Below are 21,090 nucleotides of genomic sequence, written 5' to 3'. Positions count from 1 at the left end.
CTTAATAGGAGAAAATTAATCCTCCCTTGTGGAGCTGTGGTGAAGGGCCTGTGGGTGGCCAAACCATTACCTGCTTATCACAACAGCTCCTCCCTCCCTTCTTCCTTCCCTCCCTCTCTCTTTCCCTCCCTCCCTCCTCCCCTCCCTCCCTCCCTCCCTCCCTCCCTCCCTCCCTCCCTCCTTCACATCTATCTGGGCTTGCTGGGGCACAGCCTTGTGGGCACAGGGCATCTGTACCACTGCGGCTGGACTTTGTGGTGAGGTAGGCAGGTTGTAGATTCCTCTGAATATGGGGGCAAGGAGGAGGCACTGACGAAGCCTCTTGTGTGGGACAGGAGGCAGATCTGAGGCGGACAGTGGAGGAGAGCAGCCGCATCCAGAGGGGATACGGGCACTACTTCGACCTCAGCCTGGTCAACAGCAATCTGGAGAGGACCTTTCGTGAGCTCCAGGCTGCCATGGAGAAGCTTCGGACAGAGCCCCAGTGGGTGCCCGTCAGCTGGGTGTACTGAGCTCTGCTCTGGACCTTGCTCCCTGCCTGGTTGGGAATCCATCCATCCTTCAGCCCACTTGTGACACCCCCTGCCCCGATAACGATCTCCTCACCCCCCCATCCCATCCCTGGTTTTCCCTGGATCACAGTTCCCAACAGGCTTCAGTCCAGAGGTGTGCACTGCCAGGGAGGTGGGTGTTCATAGGGTACCTCTGTACCCAGGTGCTGCCCACTCCCGATGCCCACTGGCCACCAGACATCCCTCTCTAAGGATCATGCTGTGTCCAGGAGCATCTCAGAGTCCCTCCTGGGATGCTCAGACCAGGGAAGAGCAGAACTGCTTGGACCTTGTGGTCAGTAGGTCTAGGACCCTACCAGCCTGTTCTCCTTGGGGCTGGCCACACCCACCCTGTTCCCTGGCCCCTCCCACTCCTTCCTATAGTCCTTGCAACAGCCTTGGGCTGTTCTCCTGTGGCCAGGTACTCAGACCACTGGGCAGTGGTGTCAGTCTGGGCTGTTTTAGAGACTGGGGAAGTCCCATCCTGAGCCAGCCGTTGTAGCTGGTGGCACGGGCCTCAGCTCCTCCAGGAGCAAACGTAGCCTGGTCCCTCCTTTATTCCTAGCTTCTCACTGCCAAAGTCTCTCCACGAACTTTCTTCATGTGTCCGTCCCTCTTTTATAAGCCCTGCTCCCCAAACATTGCGACTGGCAGGTGGCAGGAGGCTTAGCCCAGGTTGGGAATAGGGCCTAGAAAGCTGAACCCTCCGTTGCTGGGACCTAAAGGACTCCCGGCTCCACAGCCCACACCAGGCTCTGTTCGCTTTGAGCTTTTCTCTGAATGGATCTCGGTGGCCCCTGGCATTAGGGCTGGTAAGCTTGGACTTGAAGATGGGGTGGAGAGACTGTGAGTCTGGGCTTGGAAACAGACAGGCTAGCTTTAGTAGCACTTGCCACACAACTCCAAGGGAGAGCCATTGGCACTCCAGGCTGGGCAGTCTGTGGCTCTGCCTGCTGAGGTGCTGGTCAGCGTTCCTGGCCTTGGTGTGTGTGTGTTGTACGTGTGTGTGCATATGCACAGATGTGGTTTGGTTTGAGGGGAGGCAGAGGACTGCTTTTTCTTGGAGCTGGTCCATTGAGGCCCCCAGAGCTCGGGCCTTCCTCTACTCTCCTCTTGTCCCCTATCCTAAGTACCAGCCTTTAGTCCTCGAGGAGGGTGATTTTGTAAATTAGGAGAATCCTTTTAAAAACTCTTGTCCTTGACATCCGGAGACATCTCATCCCTCATCCTTCTTGAGGGGGCTCCTGTCCTCTCAGGGACCCCCCCCCGGCACCCCCACCCTGTGCCTCCCAGTTCTCCTGAGTGTCAGTCTTTGCTGCAGTGCCAGCCCAAGCTGACCCCTGAACCACTGTGTGCCCATTTCCTAGGGGAGGGGAGGAGAGGGGAGGGGAGGGAGGGAGAATAAACAGAATATTTATTACAAATGCTAGAAATATATTTATTATATTAGAAGCCTCATTTGCATTGCCATTGGACGTGCAAACCAGACTAGAGGTGGACGGCCTGCTGCTCATTTGCACAGCTCTGCCCATACCCATGCAGTCACCTCCCCACCTTGTCCCCAATCCGTCAATGTCCTGTCCTTCTGTTCAGCATCTTGCTGCGACCCTGACCCTCACTTAGCCTAAGGGGACTGGTAGCGCGAGAGAAACGGCACATTTCCCTGTTTGCCAGTTTCCTCCTCCCCTGGAGGACTAGTGTAGGGGTCAGAGCAGCCCCTGATCCCCCCCCCCCGCCCCGATTAACCCACAAAGCCCTCTGACCAAAAGACCAGGGTCTCTAAGGGGTCTGGTGGGCACCATGCTGGAGAGTTGGTACCAGTCCTTCCCTCTGGATACCCAGTGGAGTAGTGATCCTCACAGCATCCCCGGTAATGTGCAAGGGCCAGGGTTGGGTCCCTCCTCTCTGAACAGCCTCCTACCTCTCCCGCTGAGCCCGACAAACACCCCTTTCAAGTGCTGGCCCCGTGGGAATAGAGGCTGGGAGCCTCCTCAGCTCACCTGGCACAGCCCTTTAGTTAGAACATGTTGGTGCCCACCGAGCTAGCTCTGTGAGTCTGTCCTCCCTCCCTTCCTACCGTGGACCTCGGGAGAAGGAGGACCCTGCCCCCCATGGTCCACGCTCAGCCTCAACCCATTACCCTTCCTTTGTTACCTCCGCCAGCCATCTAATTCTTAAGTTTTCTTTCTTTTCCTTTGATTAAATGTGAAAGCATATGTTTCTGGACTCCGTTGGTCTTTGATTGGGGGGTTGGGTAGATGGTTTGGTGAGAAGGTGCAGGTTAGGGAATACAGCACAGATAGCAGAATAAAAAAAAAGAAAGGAAAAGAAAAGCACATGACTCCTCCTAGGTGTGGTGGAGGAGGTTTATTGCAGACATGTGGGAGAGTCTAGCCAGAGGCAGGGACAGGGACATCTGGGGGAGAACAGTGGACATGATCAGATTGAGCTCTGCCATATGAGGAGGAGGGGAGGGGAAGAGAGAGGAGAGAGAGGGGAAGCCAGGTACAGCGGCTAGAAGGCCCATCATACAAAGAGAGCTAGTAACCAAGATGGCTGGATTATATAGGGAAGAGCAGCTCAGCACCCCCACTCCCGGGAGTTCAGGGTAGGGAGCTGGGTGTGCCAGCCAAAAGGGCCCTCAACAGTAGGTAGGGACCAAGGGATGCAGGGAGAACCTGGTGGCCAGTATTTGCTCTATGCTACATAGTCCTTAGCCATTTGCCCTGGGTTTAAAAACCTAACAATGTTTCTAGAATGGAAGATGGACTGACTATGGTGTCTTCCTCCCCTGTCTTGCCCCTCTGAGCTGTATATTAAGAGCTTATGCCTGGGAGCTGTGAGCATCAGGGAACAAAGGACTCAGGGTCTCCATGGCCAATCCACACAACTCCATGTGGAACTCCTGTGTCCTTCAGCAATCGCCCCTGCCTCCCTAGGGCTTGGCTTCACCCTCTGTGAAAGTTCCACAGTCTCTCAGTGATAATGCGCAGGGGTTCTGGGTGCTCACCTGACGGCAGGAGACGACACTGGAGTGTCACTCTTTAGATCCCTCTATCAGCAGCAACACATCACACCTCCCAGGGGTTCCACCACAGCAGTATGTGTGGTCCAGGGCATCAGCATCCTTTCCACCCAAAGTTCTGCAGGAGGGAGTCGTGGTACACCATCCCGCCATTATGACTGCAGGTCTCTGAGGCAGTCCCTGTGTGCAGTGGCCACTTGTCCATTAGAACCTGGTCCCCAGTCCCAGGATACTGAAAGGAAGGCTGGGAAATGTAGTCTGTGGAGGAGTGAAGGCAGTCAGCAGATCCCCGGTACTGAGTGAGCTTTGAGAGGTGCTTTGTTTTAGAAGCTCCCGGAGTGAGGCCGGGTTAGCTGACCATCGTCATTCCTTGTTTGCCACACTTTTGGGATTGAGAAAACGTCTTTTTAGCTTCCAGTTGACATTAAGACGTTTTCCTAAATTAAAGACAGATAGTCTGAAAGAAATTATTAGGTTTTTTTTTTTTTTTTTTTTTTGACACAGGGTCTTTCCATAACCCTGGCTGTCCTGGAACTCACTCTGTAGAACAGGCTGGCCTCGAACTCACAGAGATCCACTTGCTTCTGCCTCCTAGGATTAAAGGCATGCAACACCATGCTTCCTGACTTTTTTGTTAATAGTTTTTAAAAATATAGTTTTAAAAATTGACACATAATAATTGTGTTTATAACATACACAGAGAGAGAGAGAGAGAAAGAGAGAGAGAGAGAGGTGTTTCTTTTCCATCAGTCACTCTTAAGCACCAGCATGCTTTAATTTATGTTGTGTCTTGAAGCAGGGTTTCATCATACAGCACAGACTAGTCTTGAGCTTGGAATTCTTCTCTCTCACCTCCTAAAATCTGGATTACTGGTGTGTGCTACTTTGTCAGGTTGGAAAGTCCATTTTGGATGAACTTCTTTTTTGGGTGTTCTCTGCTAACTGCCTGGGGGCACTGCTTATCCCAATTTTTAATGTATTAATGGATTTGCATGGCCTGCATTCTTGTAGGTACATATTCTCTCTCTCCCCCTCTCTCCCCCTCTCTCCCTCTCTCTCCCTCCCTTCCCCTTCTCTGTCTCTCTCTGTCTCTCTATCTCTCTGTATTTCTGTCTCTCTCCCTCCCCCTTCTCTCTCTCTCCCTCCCTTCCCCCTTCTCTTTCTCTGTCTCTCTATCTCTCTCTGTCTCTTTCTGTCTGTCTGTCTGTCTGTCTGTCTGTCTCTTCCTCCCTCCCCCTCCCCCGTGAGGGGGGTTTCACTTGCCCGTGCCCCGTACAGGCCAGAGGTCTGCACCGGCTGTCTTCCTCTAGGTTTGAGATCGTTTCTTAGGGAATCTAGAGGTTGATGTCCTGGCTACCATGCTCTTGGGCTTTGCCATCTTCCCTCCAGCACTGGGGTACAGACTCACAGTGAGGCTGTTACAAGGAACTGGAACTCTCTGGGGTCCTCTTGCTTGCACAACAAATGCTTTACCTACTGAGTCATCCCTCCAGGAGAGGTTAGGAGAGGAGGGACACACGTCTTTCATACCAGCACTCGGGAGGCAGAGGCAGGTGGATCTCTGTGAGTTTGAGGCCAACCTGGTCTACAGAACGAGTTCCAGGACAGACTCCAAAGCTACAGAGAAACCCTGTTTCAAACAACAAAAACAAAACGAACAACCCCCCCCCAAAAAAAAACAAACAGAGAGAGAGAGAGAGAGAGAGAGAGAAAAGAAAATATTCTTTTTCTCAGGACCACATGTTCTCTCAACTCCTTCTAGAGATTTCCAATGGCAGTTATTGCTCCTGCATAAAGATTCACAGCTAGTGACAGAGAACTGGTTCGGTAAACTGAGGCACACCTATATGCTAATGCAGCTGAGAAACAGTTTATTGTACAAGGTTTGTAGGAATGCTTATGATGGGATAATGTGGGATGGGGTGACCCCTCTGTGAAAGGAGCAACTTCAAAATGCATGGAGGAGAAAGGAGGAGGATCCAGCCAAGTGCAGTCAGGGTGCCAACAGGGCTTGGTGAGGTTATAGATGACCTTAAAAACACTGCCCCCCCTTTTTGTCTTTTCCCCTGTGTTTCTATGTTTTACGTGCTGAACACCTCCCTCTCAGTGTTTTCAAAACGAAATAGTAAAAGGGAAGCAAAGAGTTGAGCCAGACCGTCTTTCCCTCATCCAGCTGGCCTGGCTTTAGCATTATCCTCTGCTAACTGGAGTCTTGTTTCTTCCTGCCCCCTCCCCTTCCCACCCCACTCTGCTTTCCTCTTCCTCCCCAAACCTCCAGAGCCCATGGAGTAGTAGCCCCGTTTGGACAGAGAACTTTTCTCCAATGTCCTTCCAAAGCCTGGAATACAGGGTTGTGAGGAAGGAGGAGGAGAGACAGCTGACCTCACAGTGAAAGAGAGAAGGAAGAAAGACTCAGGCTAGAGGAAGCAGAGGATCCCTCAGGCTCAAGTGTGGGAATCTTGGTCACTTGTCAGAACCACTGGTGAAGACCCAGCCTTGCCCTCCAGATGGTTTGGGGCGGGGCTCGGTAATTCTGTTTTAATGATTGTTCTGAAGGGCCAGAATGCAGGTGGTTTATAAACACATATGTTTTATACACACGTATGTTGTCTCCTCCACAGCAGCTGCGGCAAGAGAATGGAGGGAAGCGAAGGTGGGATTTGCAGGGGATGGGAGGAGGGACGGTTGCTGGGCACCGACGCCCAGGAAATTTCCTGGAACCCATACAAACTCAGCCCTCATCTACTGAGCCTTGCCAGGCCCAGGTGAAGGTCCGCAGCTGCGCACTCTTCCTAGAGATTAGAATATGCTGGGGAGGTCTCAGCCATTGGCTGGAATTGTTACGTCCACACTGGGCTTCGGGGTCCACAGATTCACTTCGTTACCATTCTGGGGCACACAAGCAGGGAGCCTGGAGGAAGGTGGATGGAGCCCTGGAGTGTGAGCAGAGCCGGCGAATTCGTGCAAACTCAGCGGTTCAGCTTTATGGAGCCTGACCACGGGCCATTCTGCGGTTATACAGAGATGAACTCGGAAGCCAGTTCCTGTGCGGACACCTGCAGGGGAGGGGCTGCCATTGCGTCCTCATCCTCCTTGGTGTCCAGGGAAGGGGCTGCCTCTTCCTCTGTAGCCTGGAGGTATGATGGTGAGGTTGAAAAGCAGAGCCTGGCGGTGGTGAGGTCTCCACTCCAGCAGAGCCCCCGCCCCCTCATCTCTTGTCTGTAGCGCATGGGTCTGAGACAGGGTCTCACCATGTAAACTGGCTTCTAATCCCCCAGCTCCTCCCTCTGACCACAGACTCCCTACTGTTAGGATTACAGACAAGTACCACAATGCCCCGCTCAGCTGAGAACTCTTTAAACAGACACCCAACATGCTATTAAAGAATTCTCTGAGCCTGGAAGAGGAGATCGTGAAGTTTGGAGCCTGGGGGAAATGACCTAGTCTTATTACGGTTTTGACAGGCTAGATGGACAGATGTGGGGGTGGGGCTTCTAGGGAAGAGCCCTCCCCGCCTTGTCCCCATTATCTCAGTGGTGTCAGCTAGCGTGGCTTCCAGAGCCCTTCTGTCCACACCTGGCCGAGGTGCTGGGTCTCCGTGAAGGGCACAGCGGAGGCGTTGGCATTGCTGAGACACTCGGGAGGCACTGCAAGGTTGATCATGGCATCTTCAGGCACCCAGTTGTTCCCTGGTGGCTGTAAGAGGAACTCGGTCAGAACTCAGGACAGCCTGTTCTTAGCAGCATAGACAGTCTGGAACTAAGCCCAGAGGAGCTAGAGAGGAAGGACATAGTTCTGGTTGTCATATGACTTCTGGCACCTGGGTGTTACCTTGGCAAGCTAAAAGCTTGAATACATGTTACTTCTCAGGGTCACACAATCCAAATAGCACTAATTTTAAAGACATGACTTCGCCAAGTAATCCTGGATGACTTAGAACTTGCTACGTAGACTAGGCTGGCCTTGAACACACAGAGATTCCTGTGCCTCCCGGATACTGGGAATAAAGGCCAGTGGGTCTCACACTTCCTAGGCTGGCTTTGAATTCCTTCTATAGCTAAGGATGACCTTGTTGAGGGCTGGCGTCTCAGATGTGCACCGCCACCCTCAGCTGAGGCTGGCTTGCTTTGTGCACACCAGGCAAGCACTCCACCAAGTGAGCTGCGCCCGCAGTCTCCGGACAGCATCTTACCACCCAGTGATCAGAAACTTCTGGAATGGTTTGTTTTGTTTTAATCGTGTTATTCCTTTGTAACCAGAGGGAACAAGCAGGCTGTCTGCTGGTTTTCGTGGGCCTCAAAGATTCACCAGATACAAACAGCACAGGAGGCATTTGGTCTGTGACTATCCCATGCTTAGGGAAGAAAAATGGTTCTTTTTCTGGAGTCTGCGGGACCAGCCTTGGGCAGTACATATGACTGAATTCTTCCAACCCTTGCACTTCAGTGTGGAAGGATGGACAGCACAGCAGCCAGCCTCATAGACCTTGGGTGGTTTTGTCTAGTTCTGTTTTTCTCAAGCTGTGTTACTGTGCGCATAGAATTACCCTCTCTGAGTCTCTGTTGCTATGTCTATAAAATGGAGGAAATAACACTGCCTGCCCCCATAGAAACGACAAGGGGTCAAGCCCCCACTGCCTGCTCTCACCTCTGTTTCTGCCATGTGTACCCCAGGCTTGCCTTGGACAGCAACCCTCCTTCCTCGGCCTCCTGCGTCCTGGATGCCAGGTCTGTGCCACTATCCTCGTCAGTTCCTTTGGCCTCTTACAGGACAAGTGTCCTCTTCCTTCTTTGTTGTGAGTGTGTGCAAAGAAAATCCCCAACCACTCCTGTGTCTTCCCCCGACCTCTGCTGAAGACTGCAGAAATGGGGACTCCACCAAACAAAGCCCGTGTCTTTGACTGACTACGTTTTGGTGACAATGGCCTCTGACCTTCAAGGTCCCCTCTCTCCTATCTTTCTACCTAAAGGGGCTGCTACTCAGTTTCCTTCTGCTCAAACTGCCCTGAGCTCTTTCTTGCTCCTTCCTATGGCTGCAGGGGGAGCTCAGGTGCCCCAGGCTGGAATCAGCCCTGCCCACAGTGGCAGGACAGGAGACACCCCCACACCCAACCGTGGCTGGTTTTCTGAACCCCAGCACTCTCCTGATGAGCCATCTCCACCCCAGAAGGCTGAGCTCTGAAGGTGGCCCAGGGTGGCCTCTGTTCCCATGACTTTTGCCTCACTCCCCTTAGCCACTTTTGGCCTTGTTCCACTTCCTGAGACAACAACAGCTGCTTCCTAAGTCAAGGAAGAGCCCATCCCCACTCAGCCCTCCCCTGGGTATCTGCCTGGAGTCTTTTGTCTTTACTGACGCCAGGAAAGAAGGGGATGATATTCCCCTTTCCCTGGCCCCATGTTGGGAAGAATAAAGTTGAAATGCCTCAGTAAGTGGGTGGATTTTGGGGCAGGGCATCAGGCAAGGCAAGGTAGGATTTTGTTTCTCAAATACAATTCTGCAGCATATTGGGGGCAGGGGGTAGGGGGCAAGCACTGGCCTGGGAAGTTGGACGGCTTGGTTCTTCAGGAAGATATGTACAGGAACCTCTGTACATCCCCCCCTCCCGAGTCCCCACTCCCACTGGTTCCCAGGGTGTTCTGCTCACAACTGGGTCCTTGAGCAGCCAAACCTGAGTAGCATGGCCTCAGAATCAGTGGAGGACCAGAAAAAATGTTTTGAGAAATTAAAGAAGAATTGATAAATCTGGGGCTAGAGAGATGGCTTCATGATTAAGAGGACTGACTGGCTTTTCTTATAGGGAATCTGGGTTTGGTTCCCAGTACCCACTCGGTGGCTCACAATTGTCTGCAACTTGACCCTCTTCTGGGTCCCGTGGGCGCCAGGCACACATGTGGCACACAAACATACATGCAGGCAAAATACTCATACACGTAAAATAAAATAAATGAATCTTTTAAAAGAATTGAGAAATCCGAGTGCGGCTGTGTGGGTTTGGGCCAGACCTTCGTACTCTCTGGGCCTCGGTTTCATTTGTAGAAGTACAATGGAGTCATGTTTGAAAGGCCCTTGTGCTCTGATGGGCTGTGGGTTCCCAGCCCTAGCCCTACAAGATTGGGTTGGAAGCGGAGTCTGGGAGATCCCATCTCCAACCCCACTAGCAGGTGAGATGGGATCAGAGTTGAGATACACACTGACCCGAGATCCACAGGGATCCTTCTCACTCCAGTGCTGAAGAACCATGATTCTAAAAAGTGTGGGAAGAGGGTACCCGCTTGGTGGAACGATGCCTACCTGGTTCTTGGTGACCCTGCCTGATTCCAGGTGGGCATCAGGGTCAATCATGGGCATGCCAAGGAGCTCACACCCTAAAGGGCCGGTCTGGAGACTCCCACAGATCCTTTCAAGGCTGGGAGTGAGCTCTGCCTCTGGGTGGGCACAGAGATGGGTCTGGAAGTCTGACCTAGGTAGGCCCCAGAGGGGTTGATCTCAGACTTTGGCTCCCTGGGTCCTTACCGAAGCTGGGAGGTAGACCTTCTCGTTCCTCTGTGTCTCCATGGCCAGCCAAGCTGAAAGAGACCCAGGAGAACCTTGAGACCAGGAAGACCTTGAGTCATTCCCAGAATGCAGAAGGTCATGTCACCCGTGTATGGGGGGCTTCCCAGAGGGAGCTAGGAGGCCCTGAAGCAGGACACCCTGTCTAGCTTGGCCTTTTAGGAAGGAGTCGGCATTTGAGATCTATGAGAACTAGTGGATGAGGAAACCGTGTTCACTTCTTGAACCTTAATAAGCATGGGGGACATCTTCAGCTTGATGCAACTTGTCTCATGGGAGGCCTGGTCTTCAACTTGAGAGTGGTAAAACTTACAAGAGGTGGGACCTAGGGGGCATCTTTTTGAAGGTGTCTGTGGGCCTGTCTTCTTTTCACTTCCTAGCCATGAGTGAGAAGTTCTTCCCTCACATCACGTGAGGTATCTCTTCAGAAGCCACGTAACATGAATTTTGTTTGATCCAGACGATCACCACAGGTACCCGGATGATCACACACAGGTTCTGAATTGAGCTCTGAGACTCTGCATTTCTACCAGGCTACCAAAGGGGGCGCTGCTGCTTGCTGGGGAACCATAATTCCAGAAGTAAGATGCGAAGTGGCTTCAGAGTTGAGGCGATTCCCACCCTGTGTGCTCCCTTCTGGTCTCCTATGAGGGGACCTGGGGACACGAATAAGCTGAGATTTCTTACAAGGTCGGAAGCAGGCCTGGGAAAGCCCCAGGCCCACCTTCTCTGGGATGCCACTGTAGGACTCTTTCTGGCTCTACTATTTCCTAGGCCTTCAAACACAAGGCAAGCTGCCTAAGCGTCCACTTTCCTCCACTATAAGACGGGGTACCCCACAGCACAATAAGTTAATGGAGATGAGATGCAGGACCTCGCCTGGTTCCTGGCACTCTTAATACCATGGCATTATGTAATCTGCTTGACCTCTAACATCCAGCACAGGAGCCAGAAGCCACGCTTGTCACCCAGCACGGGAATGTGGTCATGTGAAATCATACCTAAACTTCCAAAGGCTCAACATGAAAAAAAAAAAAACAAAAACAAAAACAACAACAACCACAGTGTAGGGTATGAACATCAAATTTTGTTGAGGTTTTGAGATGGGGTCTGGCTGTACTGTTCAGGCTGTTTTCAAATTCCTGGACTCAACTGATCCTCCTGCCTCAGTGTGAATAGCTGAGACAACAGGCATACACTACAATGTCCAGATTTCCTTAATATCTTAGCATTGGTTCCGTGCTGAATTGGTCATGTTTCAGGTATACTGAATTGAATGAAACTTAATTGTTATTGTTAAAATCAGCTTTGCTAGCTCTTTTGCTCTGTTTGCTCATTTGTTTGTTTGTTTAGACCGGCAGACCAGGCTAGTATTGAACTCATGATGTGTCCGAGACTGTCCTTAAGCTTCTGCCCCTTCTTTCTCCACCTTCCAAGCGCTGGGGTTATAGGTATATGCTTCCATCTTGGCTCCCTGAACTTTCCTATTAAAGAGCTCCCATATCCCCAGTTAAATTGTTCTTCCCAGTGCTGGCTGCTTCATGGCTTCTCAGAAGGAAACAGCTAGGTTGTTTTGTTTTGTTTTGGTTTTTTTGAGACAGGGTTTCTCTGTGTATCCCTGACTGTCCTGGAACTCACTCTGTAGACCAGTCTGATCTTGAACTCAGACTAAAGGGGTGCGCCAGGACACACAGCAAACAGAAGGTTGTCAGACCCACCCACTGAGGCCCACAGATCTTTCCAAGGTTGATGTATCACAGTTGTGCATGAGCCTCCTCCCGCCATGTTGATCACTTACCTTTCTTTCTCCACTGGAGCATGTGGCTGCCAAAGGCAATCAGACCTGTCGCCAGCAGAAGGGACAAGAGCACCCAGACTGGGGCCATCATGCGGACAATCGGGATGGACACACTAGAGGAGAGATGAAAGGAGCCTGGAGGAACCTGGTGGCAGTTACCAGATCAGCCATCTATGTCCTTGAGTCCCATGCATAAGCTGAGAAAGCCAGCTTCTAGCCTGATGGCCAACGCAGCCCCAAATTGAGGCTCGCTGGGTTCGAACCCTGGTCTTGACATTTCAGGGACATGTCACTCTGAGTAAATGACTAAACAACCTTCCAGACCACCGATTTTACTTCCTATGAAGCAAGGCTGTGAGGATCAAACAAGTTGGAATGTTTAAGATACTGAGTTCAGGGGCCGGAGAGATGGCTCAGAGGTTAAGAGCACTGATTGTTTTTCCAGAGGTCCTGGGTTCAACTCCCACCTCCTACATGGCGGCTCACAGCTGTCTTCGTAACTATAGTTCCTGATATCCTTACACAGGCATTCGCACACAGACAAAACATCAATGCACATAAAAAATAAATGAATAAATTAAAAAAAGATACTGAGTTCAAAGACAGGTGAGGTGATTTAAGATTGCGATCCTTGCACTTGGGACATAGACGATCGGGAAGATCAGGAGGTTTAGGTCATCCTTGGCTACTAAGGGAGCTGGAGGCCAGCCTGAGCTACATGAGAGAACTTACCTCAAATTAAATACTCCTCCCACTAGGAACAAATCTTAATACGGTACCTAGCTATATTTGCTGCTAAACTACACAATTCAACAAGCAGGACTTTTTATTTTTAAACAAGGTCTCACAAACTGAACTCAGCCTGGCCTTGAACTTGTGGCCTCCCTAACTCTGAGTAATTGGAATTACAGGTGTGCTCCTCCACATCCGGCAAGAAATGGGGAGGCTCACTGGCCTGAAGGCGGTGTCACCAGCACCGGTTTACGGCAACACAGTGCTCTAATTCAGTGTCCAGTCAGGTTTCTGTCACCCGAGGAGATCAAAAGGCATGAGGGGCCAGTGTTTTCGAGATCATCCCTGTGTGCTCGGCCCGGGGTACCCCAGCCCTACAGGACATATTCAGCCTGGTCTGAACCTGCTAGTGATGACCTGAAAGGCAAGAACTGGGAGTAGGGAGAGCCCCCAGAATCCTTTGCTGCAGACTGGGACCCAGCTGTGTCAAGAAAAAGTTGGTGAAGGGCTTTCATGTTTTCATGCAGCCCAGGGCTCAGAGCAAAGTATACAGGGAAACCCCTGAGCTGGGGTGACCTGAGTGGAAGAGAGATGCTTTCTGGGTCCAAGGGAGACCCTTCACCTCAGATGGCTCTGTGTGTCCAGATGAGCCCTGCGAAGGGACTGAGGCCTGAAATCTGCCTTCTGAACCACAGGCTGTGGCCACCACCAGAGGAGCTATCTGCCGGGAGGAAAGAAAGGAGAGTCGAAAGGTTGAAGCGTCACCTTGGGTCCCCTGGACTCACCTGGACGTGAGGACACGACTGGCCGTGGAGTCCTTTGGTGTGATGCTGAGCGGCCAGATGACTGGGCGGGAGCTCCCTGCATGAGGAGAGGTCGCTGTGTGAGGAGAGCTCCCAGCATATGGAGAGGTTCCTGGGGAAGGGGAGGTTCCTGCAGACCAGGCTGGGGTTGTTGTGTGAGGAGCACTCCCAGCATATGGAGAGGTTCCTGGGAGAACCTGGGAGGTTCCTGAAGACCAGGCTGGGGCCTCCTCCGTGAACACAGGGGCCTTAACCTCTGTCTTCCCCTGCTTGACTGTGACGACTGTCGGGTGGAGACCAGGAGAAGCTATAAGTCCAAAAACAATACCTCAGCACCTTCCCTGGCCCTCGAGCTCCACCCAGACATTTGAACATAAACCTTTCCAATCTCAAACTAATCTCAGGATGTCCTCAACTAAAACGCTTCCCAGAAGGCGAGCAGAGGCCTAAGTGAGGCCCTTAGAGCAAGAAGACCCTGGACCAGGCGCATCTATGCGTAATCTGTTCTGTAGACATAGACCCTACCCCCAAGGCCCTGTCCTACATCCTGGTTCTCCCCTTAATCCAGGCCAGGGTCACCCCCTCTGACCAAAAAGCAACTTCTCCATCTGCCCAGCGCTGAACCTCCTGACCCAGATGTCCCGGTAAGGCCTAACCTCCTTCAGCTCCCAAAAGCTGGGCAGAGAGCAAGGTGGCAAAGACTGGTCTGAGGTCATGGCCAATGTCTGGCTCATCCCCAGATCCCGAGGAAGAGCTTTGGGGTCAGCTGTAGCCTTTTCCCACGTGGCCCTGAGTCAGTGGCCCAGTTCCTTCGAGCCACTGTGGCTTCTGAGGTTGTTGGGAACAGCTGGGAGGCCCTCACGCTATGTTTCCTGAACTGGAGAAGGGTCAGGAAAGCCATTGACTCACTCAGTTCTGGGAGCTGAGTCTGCCAGGCTATTGCCTTGGGCTGCAGGATCCTTGTAGCTGTGAGAGGCTGGAAGGAGGGGTTAGGGGAAGTAGGGCAGCGGGTGCCAGTGGGGGTGGGACTGTCCCTTCTTCCTAATGGAAATGGAGAGGCTGCTCTCAGGGAGACAGACATTGCCACAGTGGGCCCCTCATTCTCAGTAGAGATGCCACTGTTGTCTCCTCCGAGCCAATCGGAGGCCATAACTGGCAGATCCCAGTGGATCCCGGGTCTTCCCCACCTGCTGCCCATATTAGTCTCTCATTGGATCAGGTCTTCCCCACCTGCTGCCCATATTAGTCTCTCATTGGATCAGGTCTTCCGTGTTCCTTGCCCCAGCCTGCTTCTCTCATACCACCCTTTGCATGGACACCTGCGTTTCTAAAACACACATCAGATCCCATTGCCTCCTGCTCTGGAAGCCATCGGTGGCTACCCATTTTAGCTGTAAGCTGAAACACCGTCTGCTTACTTAGTGTGTTTCTCATGGCCTTTGAAACTCAGACTTCAGATCGCCCTACCAAAGTCACCTCTTTCCCCATGGGGAACTCACGGGGCCACGCAGAGATGCCCTGTGTTCAGGGTCACCCTTTCTACTGCTGTGCCTTTGCCAGGTTGTCCCTCTGTGAAACCATTCTCTTACACCTCTGCCTAAAGCTCCCCCTCACCTCTGCTGCCCCCCCCCCCCCCCGCCCTGTCTTCCATCATCAGCTCGGAAGTTAAGTCCCAGTAATGTGGAGGAATTCTCCCTTTCCTTTGTGTGCCCCAATATCCCGTGTTTGTCTTCTGGGGAGCTAGTGACAACTCTGACTACAACTATGGATTTGCAGGGTCTCCCACGGGGCTAGGATTCCTCAAGGGCCAGCATCCCAGGGTCTTTTCTGACGACACCCAACCTGGACATTCTGGGATTGCTCTCCACTCTCAAGTCTAACGCTCGGTCATTTACTTGTATTTTTTCTAAGTAGCCGACTAAATCTTCTGTAAGTCAAGAGCAGCTTCCTATTTTGTGTGTTTCTACGCCTCTGTGCCTTGCCTAGGGCCTCCAGAAGATGAGAAATAGAGGATATGATAATGGATATTTCCAGCCTAGATTGGTCCTGGAGGCTGCTAGTTCCCTCTGGCTAGTTAACTTTGCAGGGATTCTGGGAGCTGGTTGTTAAATGTTTGGCAGATAGACACTGGCTTTGCAGGAGGGAGTGTTGCTACCAGAGAAACCTATAAACATTACAGGCCAGTGTCCCCAGTGGCTGTGGGGACACCCACTGACACAGCCCTCATCATTGGCAGGATGAGCTGTCATCAGAAGCCAACCAGCTCTGGCCTGAAAGGACGAAAAGGCATGGATCACATACCTCGGAGAGGTGACAAGAGCTCAGGGCAAGAACCAGACACAAGAGAGTCTCAAAACTAGAGAACACTAGGCTGGGCGGGGTGGCACAGGACCTTAGTCCCAGTGCTCAGGAGGCAGAGACAGGTAGATCTCTGTGAGTTCTAGGCCAGTCAGAGGAGTCAGAGCTGCATAGTGAGACATCATCTAAAAAGCCAAATAAATAAACAAAATAAAGATAGAGCTATTCACAATTAGGGAAAAAAAAAGATGTCTGTGCACTGTTAAGAGATGAAAGAGACTGGGACCTTCTGAATAACAGAAGCCACTCAAGGAGTATTGTTCTACAGCATTAGGGATGCAGCCCAGGGTCTTACCCTTAGCTGGCCCTCTGAGCCACACCCTCCAGTCTCATCAGTGAGGCTTTGTTGCTGCTGTTAGTATCTGGCTTGTTTACTTTTATTTCCCTTAACTGTCATAGAGACTCAGGAGTGAAAGAGAATAGGCTTTGGGGACAGACCAGGGCTTAGGATGGGTCCTAGCTTCTGGGCCCATCTTTCAAACAGAGACAGGTTGCAGTGATCTGGGTTTGAATCCTGCCTGCTCCGCTTCCTGCCTCAACCTTAGGCCAGTCACTGAGTGACTTGGAGTGTCTCTGTATCCCATGTGGGAAGTGGTGGTTCAGAGATCTACCCAGGTCTCACTGGCTGAGATAGGACTGTCTGTACTCTGGCCACCCTCTAGTTTTCCTCCCCTGGGTTCTCCATACAGAAGGTGGAAAAAACGTGGAGACCATCAGCATAGTGAAGCCAGCTCATGGCTTAGGGAACACTGCGGGCTGGGCCTGGGAGGTGACCATGGTTAGCCTGGGCTCAGAAGGTTGTGGGAGCATTTGTGATACAGGAAATCTGCAGGTCCTTCCTTGTTGCCTGAGATGGTCATCTTGTCCTCATCCTGTCTCCCCCAAGACATCCAGGCCAAGAGCGACAGGTGTGACCACATTTTGCTCTATGAAACCCTAACAGGGAGACTTGCAAAGGGACAACCGAGGCTTATCTGAGTTGTTTCCGGTGCTCAGCAGGTGTCCCTACTAACTCCTCAAGTCCTAGAGAAGGCCTGATGAGGTTGGCACCAAGTCTGCCCCCTTCTGTAATAGGGAACTTTCCATGGTTCAGATCCTCTTGCCCATCCCACCCAGGCCACGGGGAGAGCCGTTCGTTACCTGGAAAGACGATGAGAGACACTTCAAAAGATTCATCGAAGCCCAGTCTGTCAATCCCGCACCAGTACTTCCCCGAGTCCTTCATGGTTAGGTCCCTCATGGTCACGGTCATCGAGAGCTCTCGGGGCCTGTCTCGGATGGACATCCGGCCCCGTACCACCTCCTGGTTCTGTTCTGAGTAGACAATGTCGGAGCAGCGGGACAGGATGAGGCCACCCTCTCGGCACCAGTACTTCCTGCGTCCCCTCACCTTCTTCTCGTAGGTGCACTTCAGGGACACGCTGTCACCTTCAAATCCACTGACCTCCTTTGGGCCCTTCAGGGCTTCATAACCTGAAAACACAGCATGAATGGAGATGGGATGTCTATGGATCCAAATACTCGGCCCAGACTCGAAGCTCCCATTTCACAGGGAGGAAGGGAGGCTTTCTCGTCAGATCTTCTGAGGCAGCCTGAAAAAGCCCCAGGATTCTCTTCTTCTAGGGAACCTTAAGACAATCCTGCCACTCTTTCCTTAAACACCATTAATTGAAAGGGATAGACAAAAAAGGGATAGAAAAGTTCTAGACTCAGAATCCTGGGGGGTTGAATCCCAGCCTTGGCATTCCGTAGCTTCGTGATGTGGGGCAAGTTGCTTAACACGTCTAAGTTTTCTCGTCTACAGAGGATATTAACATTCTCCTTCATTGCATTTGAGAGACATGAGCCAGGCTGGCCAGATGGCTCAAGGGGTAAAGGCACTTGCTGCTAAGCCCAACAAACTGAGTCTAAGACTCAAGAAGAAGAGAACAGACTACAAAGGTTGTACGCTGACCTCTCCACGTGTGCTGTGCCTTTTTGTGTACTAATGCGTGCTTGTATGTGCATACACACACATGAGGGTTACATGTAATAAAGACTTCAGAAAACAGCCCGAGTTAATGTATATATTCTTTTTTTTTTTTAAATTTATTTATTATGTATACAATATTCTGTCTGTGTGTATGCCTGCAGGCCAGAAGAGGGCACCAGACCCCATTACAGATGGTTGTGAGCCACCATGTGGTTGCTGGGAATTGAACTCAGGACCTTTGGAAGAGCAGGCAATGCTCTTAACCTCTGAGCCATCTCTCCAGCCCCTAATGTATATATTCTTAAGGGAAAACTAAACAAACACGCCCAACTGAGCAGTTATAAGATGCATCCTGATTTTTAGGTCTTAATGGAAGAAGCCCAGCTACTTGGGATCAGGGCAAGTTCAAGTCTGAAACAATGGAAAGGGAGCTGGGGGATGCAGCTTAGCATGGAACACTCACTCAGCGTGCTCCAGTGCCTAGGTTCCACCCTCCTCTGAGCATTACAGAAAAGAAATAAAAGATAAAAGTGGTAAGAGCAAAGAAAGCTCCCCTGCAGGTACGTTCTAGCTACCCTTCAGACCTTTGCCCTCTTGCAATGAACTAACTAAACTAAATATACCGTGTGTAGTATATGTAAATGTATACACACACACACACACACACACACACGTTCAGCAGTAAGAGCACTTGTGGTGAAAACCTGATGACCTGAGTTTGATCCCCTGATCCCATAGTGGAAGGAGAGAACCTAAAAGTTCTACTCTGACCTCGTGAGTGCTGTGCAACACACATGCTCCCTCCCTCCCTCCTTCTCTTACACACACACACACACACACACACACACACACACGATAACAATAATAAATTAAAAATTCAAAATAAGTAAAGCAAGAAAAAAATGAAAGCAAAGAAAGAGAAGTAAGTTTAGTAGAAATCCAACTAAGTCAGCTGAGTTAACGAGCTAAGTAGATGCATCTCTGTGATCCGAGGCTCAGCTCCTTTTACACCTGCACATCCGCGCAGAGGCCACAAATACGCGTGAGGAAGACGCTTGGGTCTGAGCTCAAAAACACCAGGTGCTGCATGCGCCCAGGGTTGCCGGGCTGAGGATGGCTTAGCTGGGATGAAATGGGGAAGTTTCTTCCTCCACCCCACCAAGAGCGGCTCTGCAGACCAGAAGAGTGAGCTCAGGCCCGCACCTGCCTGCCCCTCCATCCCTGTCACCGCCATTCCCCCTCACCTGGGAGCACCAGGCAGCTCCACAGCAAGACTAGAGGCCGCATGGTGGGTGATGGACACGGCGGGAGCAGATGCCTGCAGTTGCCCGCTCCTTCGGGCCACTCGGGGCTTTAGCTTCCAGCAGAAACGCCGGGCTGGAACCAGGAAGGGAGGGGAGGGGCGTGTATCGCCTTGTCCAGCCCAGTCTCAAAGGCGCCTCTGCTTTTCCTCCTGCAACCTTGTGTACGTTACTGCAGCCTGCAGACCCGCACCAACGCTTCTCCAAAACCCCAGTTCCTGCTTAACCTTAATCTGAGATCTGAGCACCACAGCTCTGCCGGTGACATTCAGGAGTCTGCGAGATCTGATGGGGAAAACTTTCCTCGTGGCCTTTAGGAACCTCTGATAGACTGCTTTCCCTTCTATTAAGAATCCCCAAGCCGGGCGATGGTGGCGGTGGTGGCATATGCCTTTAATCCCAGCACTTGGGGGGCCGAGGTAGACAGATTTCTGTGAGTTCGAGGCCAGCCTGGTCTACAGAGCGAGTTTCAGGACAAGCTCCAAAGATACAGAGAAACCCTGTCTCGAGAAAACCAAAACCAAACAAATTCTGAAGCAATCAGTTGTTGCTGACATCCCCAATTTTTTTTAATATTTATTTATTTATTATGTATACAATATTCTGTCTGTATGCCTGAAGGCCAGTTGAGGGCGCCAGACGTCTTTACAGATGGTTGTGAGCCACCATGTGGTTGCTGGGAATTGAACTCAGGACCTTTGGAAGAGCAGGCAATGCTCTCAACCACTGAGCCATCTCTCCAGCCCCTGACATCCCAAATTTTATGTATACTTCTCACTGTTTGGAAAGTTATTAATTGTTAGACTTGCCTCTAGATCTGAGTATCCAAGTGCTAAATATGGAAGCATATTTATTGACTAGTGTATCACTAATGACATGCTTAAAACTATTTCCCTATTTTTAGTATTTTAATATGAGTTATTATTTTCATTTATTATTAGTAGTAGTAAGTAGTATTAGTATTTTGATTTTTTTGAGACAGGGTTTCTCTGTGTAACAGCCCTGGCTGTCCTGGAACTTGCTCTGTAGACCATTCTAGCCCTGAACTCACAGAGATCTGTCTGCCTTTGCCTCCTGAGTGCTGGGAGTAAAGGCGTGCAAACCTTTTATTTTCATTTTATTTTTTATGTGTATGAATGTTTTGCCTGCATTTATGTCTGTGGACCATGTGTGTGCAGAGCCCTCAGAGAGAGGGCGCTGGAGCTCCCGGGACTGAAGTTACAGGCCGCTGTGAGGACCCCATGAATGGTGAGAATTAAGTCTGGGTCCTGGAAGAAAAACAGGAGCTCTTAATGGCCGAGCCATCCCTCCAGCCCTCAGTTGTTAGTTTACTAAAAATGTTAAATTATATTTTCAGAGGACAGCTTTGTGGAGTCCACCTTCCAGTTTTTCATGGCTTCCAGGAATCAAACTGAGGTCATCAGGCTTGTGTGGAAAGCACTTTTTACCCCGAGACGTCTTGTGACCCTTATTTTAAACAAGTGTCCATGTTTCATAAGTGTGTGTGTATGGACAATTGTTTTGAGAGGGAGATCTATAAGCTTCTCCACACAGCTAAGGAGTTCAGTGGTACTGGTACAACCTTTTTTCTTTCTTTCTTTCTTTCTTTCTTTCTTTCTAATTCTTTATTCTTCTTTCATACAATACATCCCAACCGCAGCTTCCCCTCCCTCCACTCCTCCCAGTTTCCCCTCTGCCCTCAGCTCTTCTCCAGACCCACTGCTTCTGTTTTCCTTCAGAAAAGAATAGGCCTCCCAGGGATTATCAACTAAAGACTGCAAAATAAGTTTTAAGACTGGGCCCAAACCCTTATATCATGCTGAGAGAGGTAACCCAGTAGGAGAAAAAGGGTCCCAAAGGTAAGCAAAATAGTCAGAGACATGGCCACTTCCACTGTTAGGAGTCCCACAAAACCACCAAGCTAAACCAGGCGGTGATGGCACACGCGCTTTTAATCCCAGTACTCCGGAGGCAAAAGAAGGTCAATTTCTGAGTTCG

At 51.0% G+C, this 21,090-nt stretch overlaps 2 protein-coding genes across 6 annotated transcripts in view; one reads left to right on the top strand and one right to left on the bottom strand.

Moving 5' to 3' along the window:
• The window catches only part of Mpp2 (membrane palmitoylated protein 2), a 32,049-nt gene extending 30,122 nt beyond the window's left edge, over positions 1–1,927 (top strand). For all 3 annotated transcript variants that reach the window (XM_041636044.1, XM_041636046.1, XM_041636045.1), the window contains exon 13: positions 336–1,927. In XM_041636044.1, coding sequence (XP_041491978.1) covers positions 336–512 — 177 coding nt within the window. In that variant the 3' untranslated portion in view covers positions 513–1,927. The remainder of the gene's footprint in view (positions 1–335) is intronic.
• Positions 1,928–6,100: 4,173 nt separating this feature from the next.
• Positions 6,101–19,155, bottom strand: Cd300lg (CD300 molecule like family member g). 3 transcript variants are annotated; one of them, XM_041635916.1, is made up of 7 exons: positions 19,036–19,155; positions 16,960–17,292; positions 13,444–13,768; positions 11,927–12,039; positions 10,090–10,142; positions 7,153–7,272; positions 6,101–6,707 (listed from the first exon to the last, which is right to left on the bottom strand). In XM_041635916.1, the coding sequence occupies exons 1-7, from the start codon at positions 19,076–19,078 to the stop codon at positions 6,591–6,593; spliced, it is 1,104 nt and encodes a 367-aa protein (XP_041491850.1). In that variant the 5' UTR covers positions 19,079–19,155; the 3' UTR covers positions 6,101–6,590. The 3 variants fall into 3 exon arrangements, with proteins under 3 accessions (XP_041491850.1, XP_041491851.1, XP_041491853.1); XM_041635917.1 differs by having other exon boundaries at positions 13,444–13,744; XM_041635919.1 differs by having other exon boundaries at positions 13,444–13,519.
• Positions 19,156–21,090: the final 1,935 nt, after the last annotated feature.

Source organism: Microtus oregoni, unplaced genomic scaffold, assembly GCF_018167655.1.
Source record: "Microtus oregoni isolate MIOR12 unplaced genomic scaffold, Mior012 000048F_ref0000485, whole genome shotgun sequence".
In the NCBI taxonomy this organism is placed as follows: Eukaryota; Metazoa; Chordata; class Mammalia; order Rodentia; family Cricetidae; genus Microtus; species Microtus oregoni.
The sequence above is the reverse complement of the archived record's forward strand: the minus strand, read 5'-3'. Positions and strand labels throughout refer to the sequence as shown.

Coding starts and splice junctions, on each gene's coding strand:
- Cd300lg (XM_041635916.1), bottom strand. CDS start 19,078: ATGCGGCCTCTAGTCTTGCTGTGGAGCTGCCTGGTGCTCCCAG. Junction 17,293..19,035: donor GAGCTGCCTGGTGCTCCCAG/GTGAGGGGGAAT, acceptor CTGTGTTTTCAG/GTTATGAAGCCCTGAAGGGC. Junction 12,040..13,443: donor AGTCGTGTCCTCACGTCCAG/GTGAGTCCAGGG, acceptor TCTCTCCTCTAG/TGTGTCCATCCCGATTGTCC.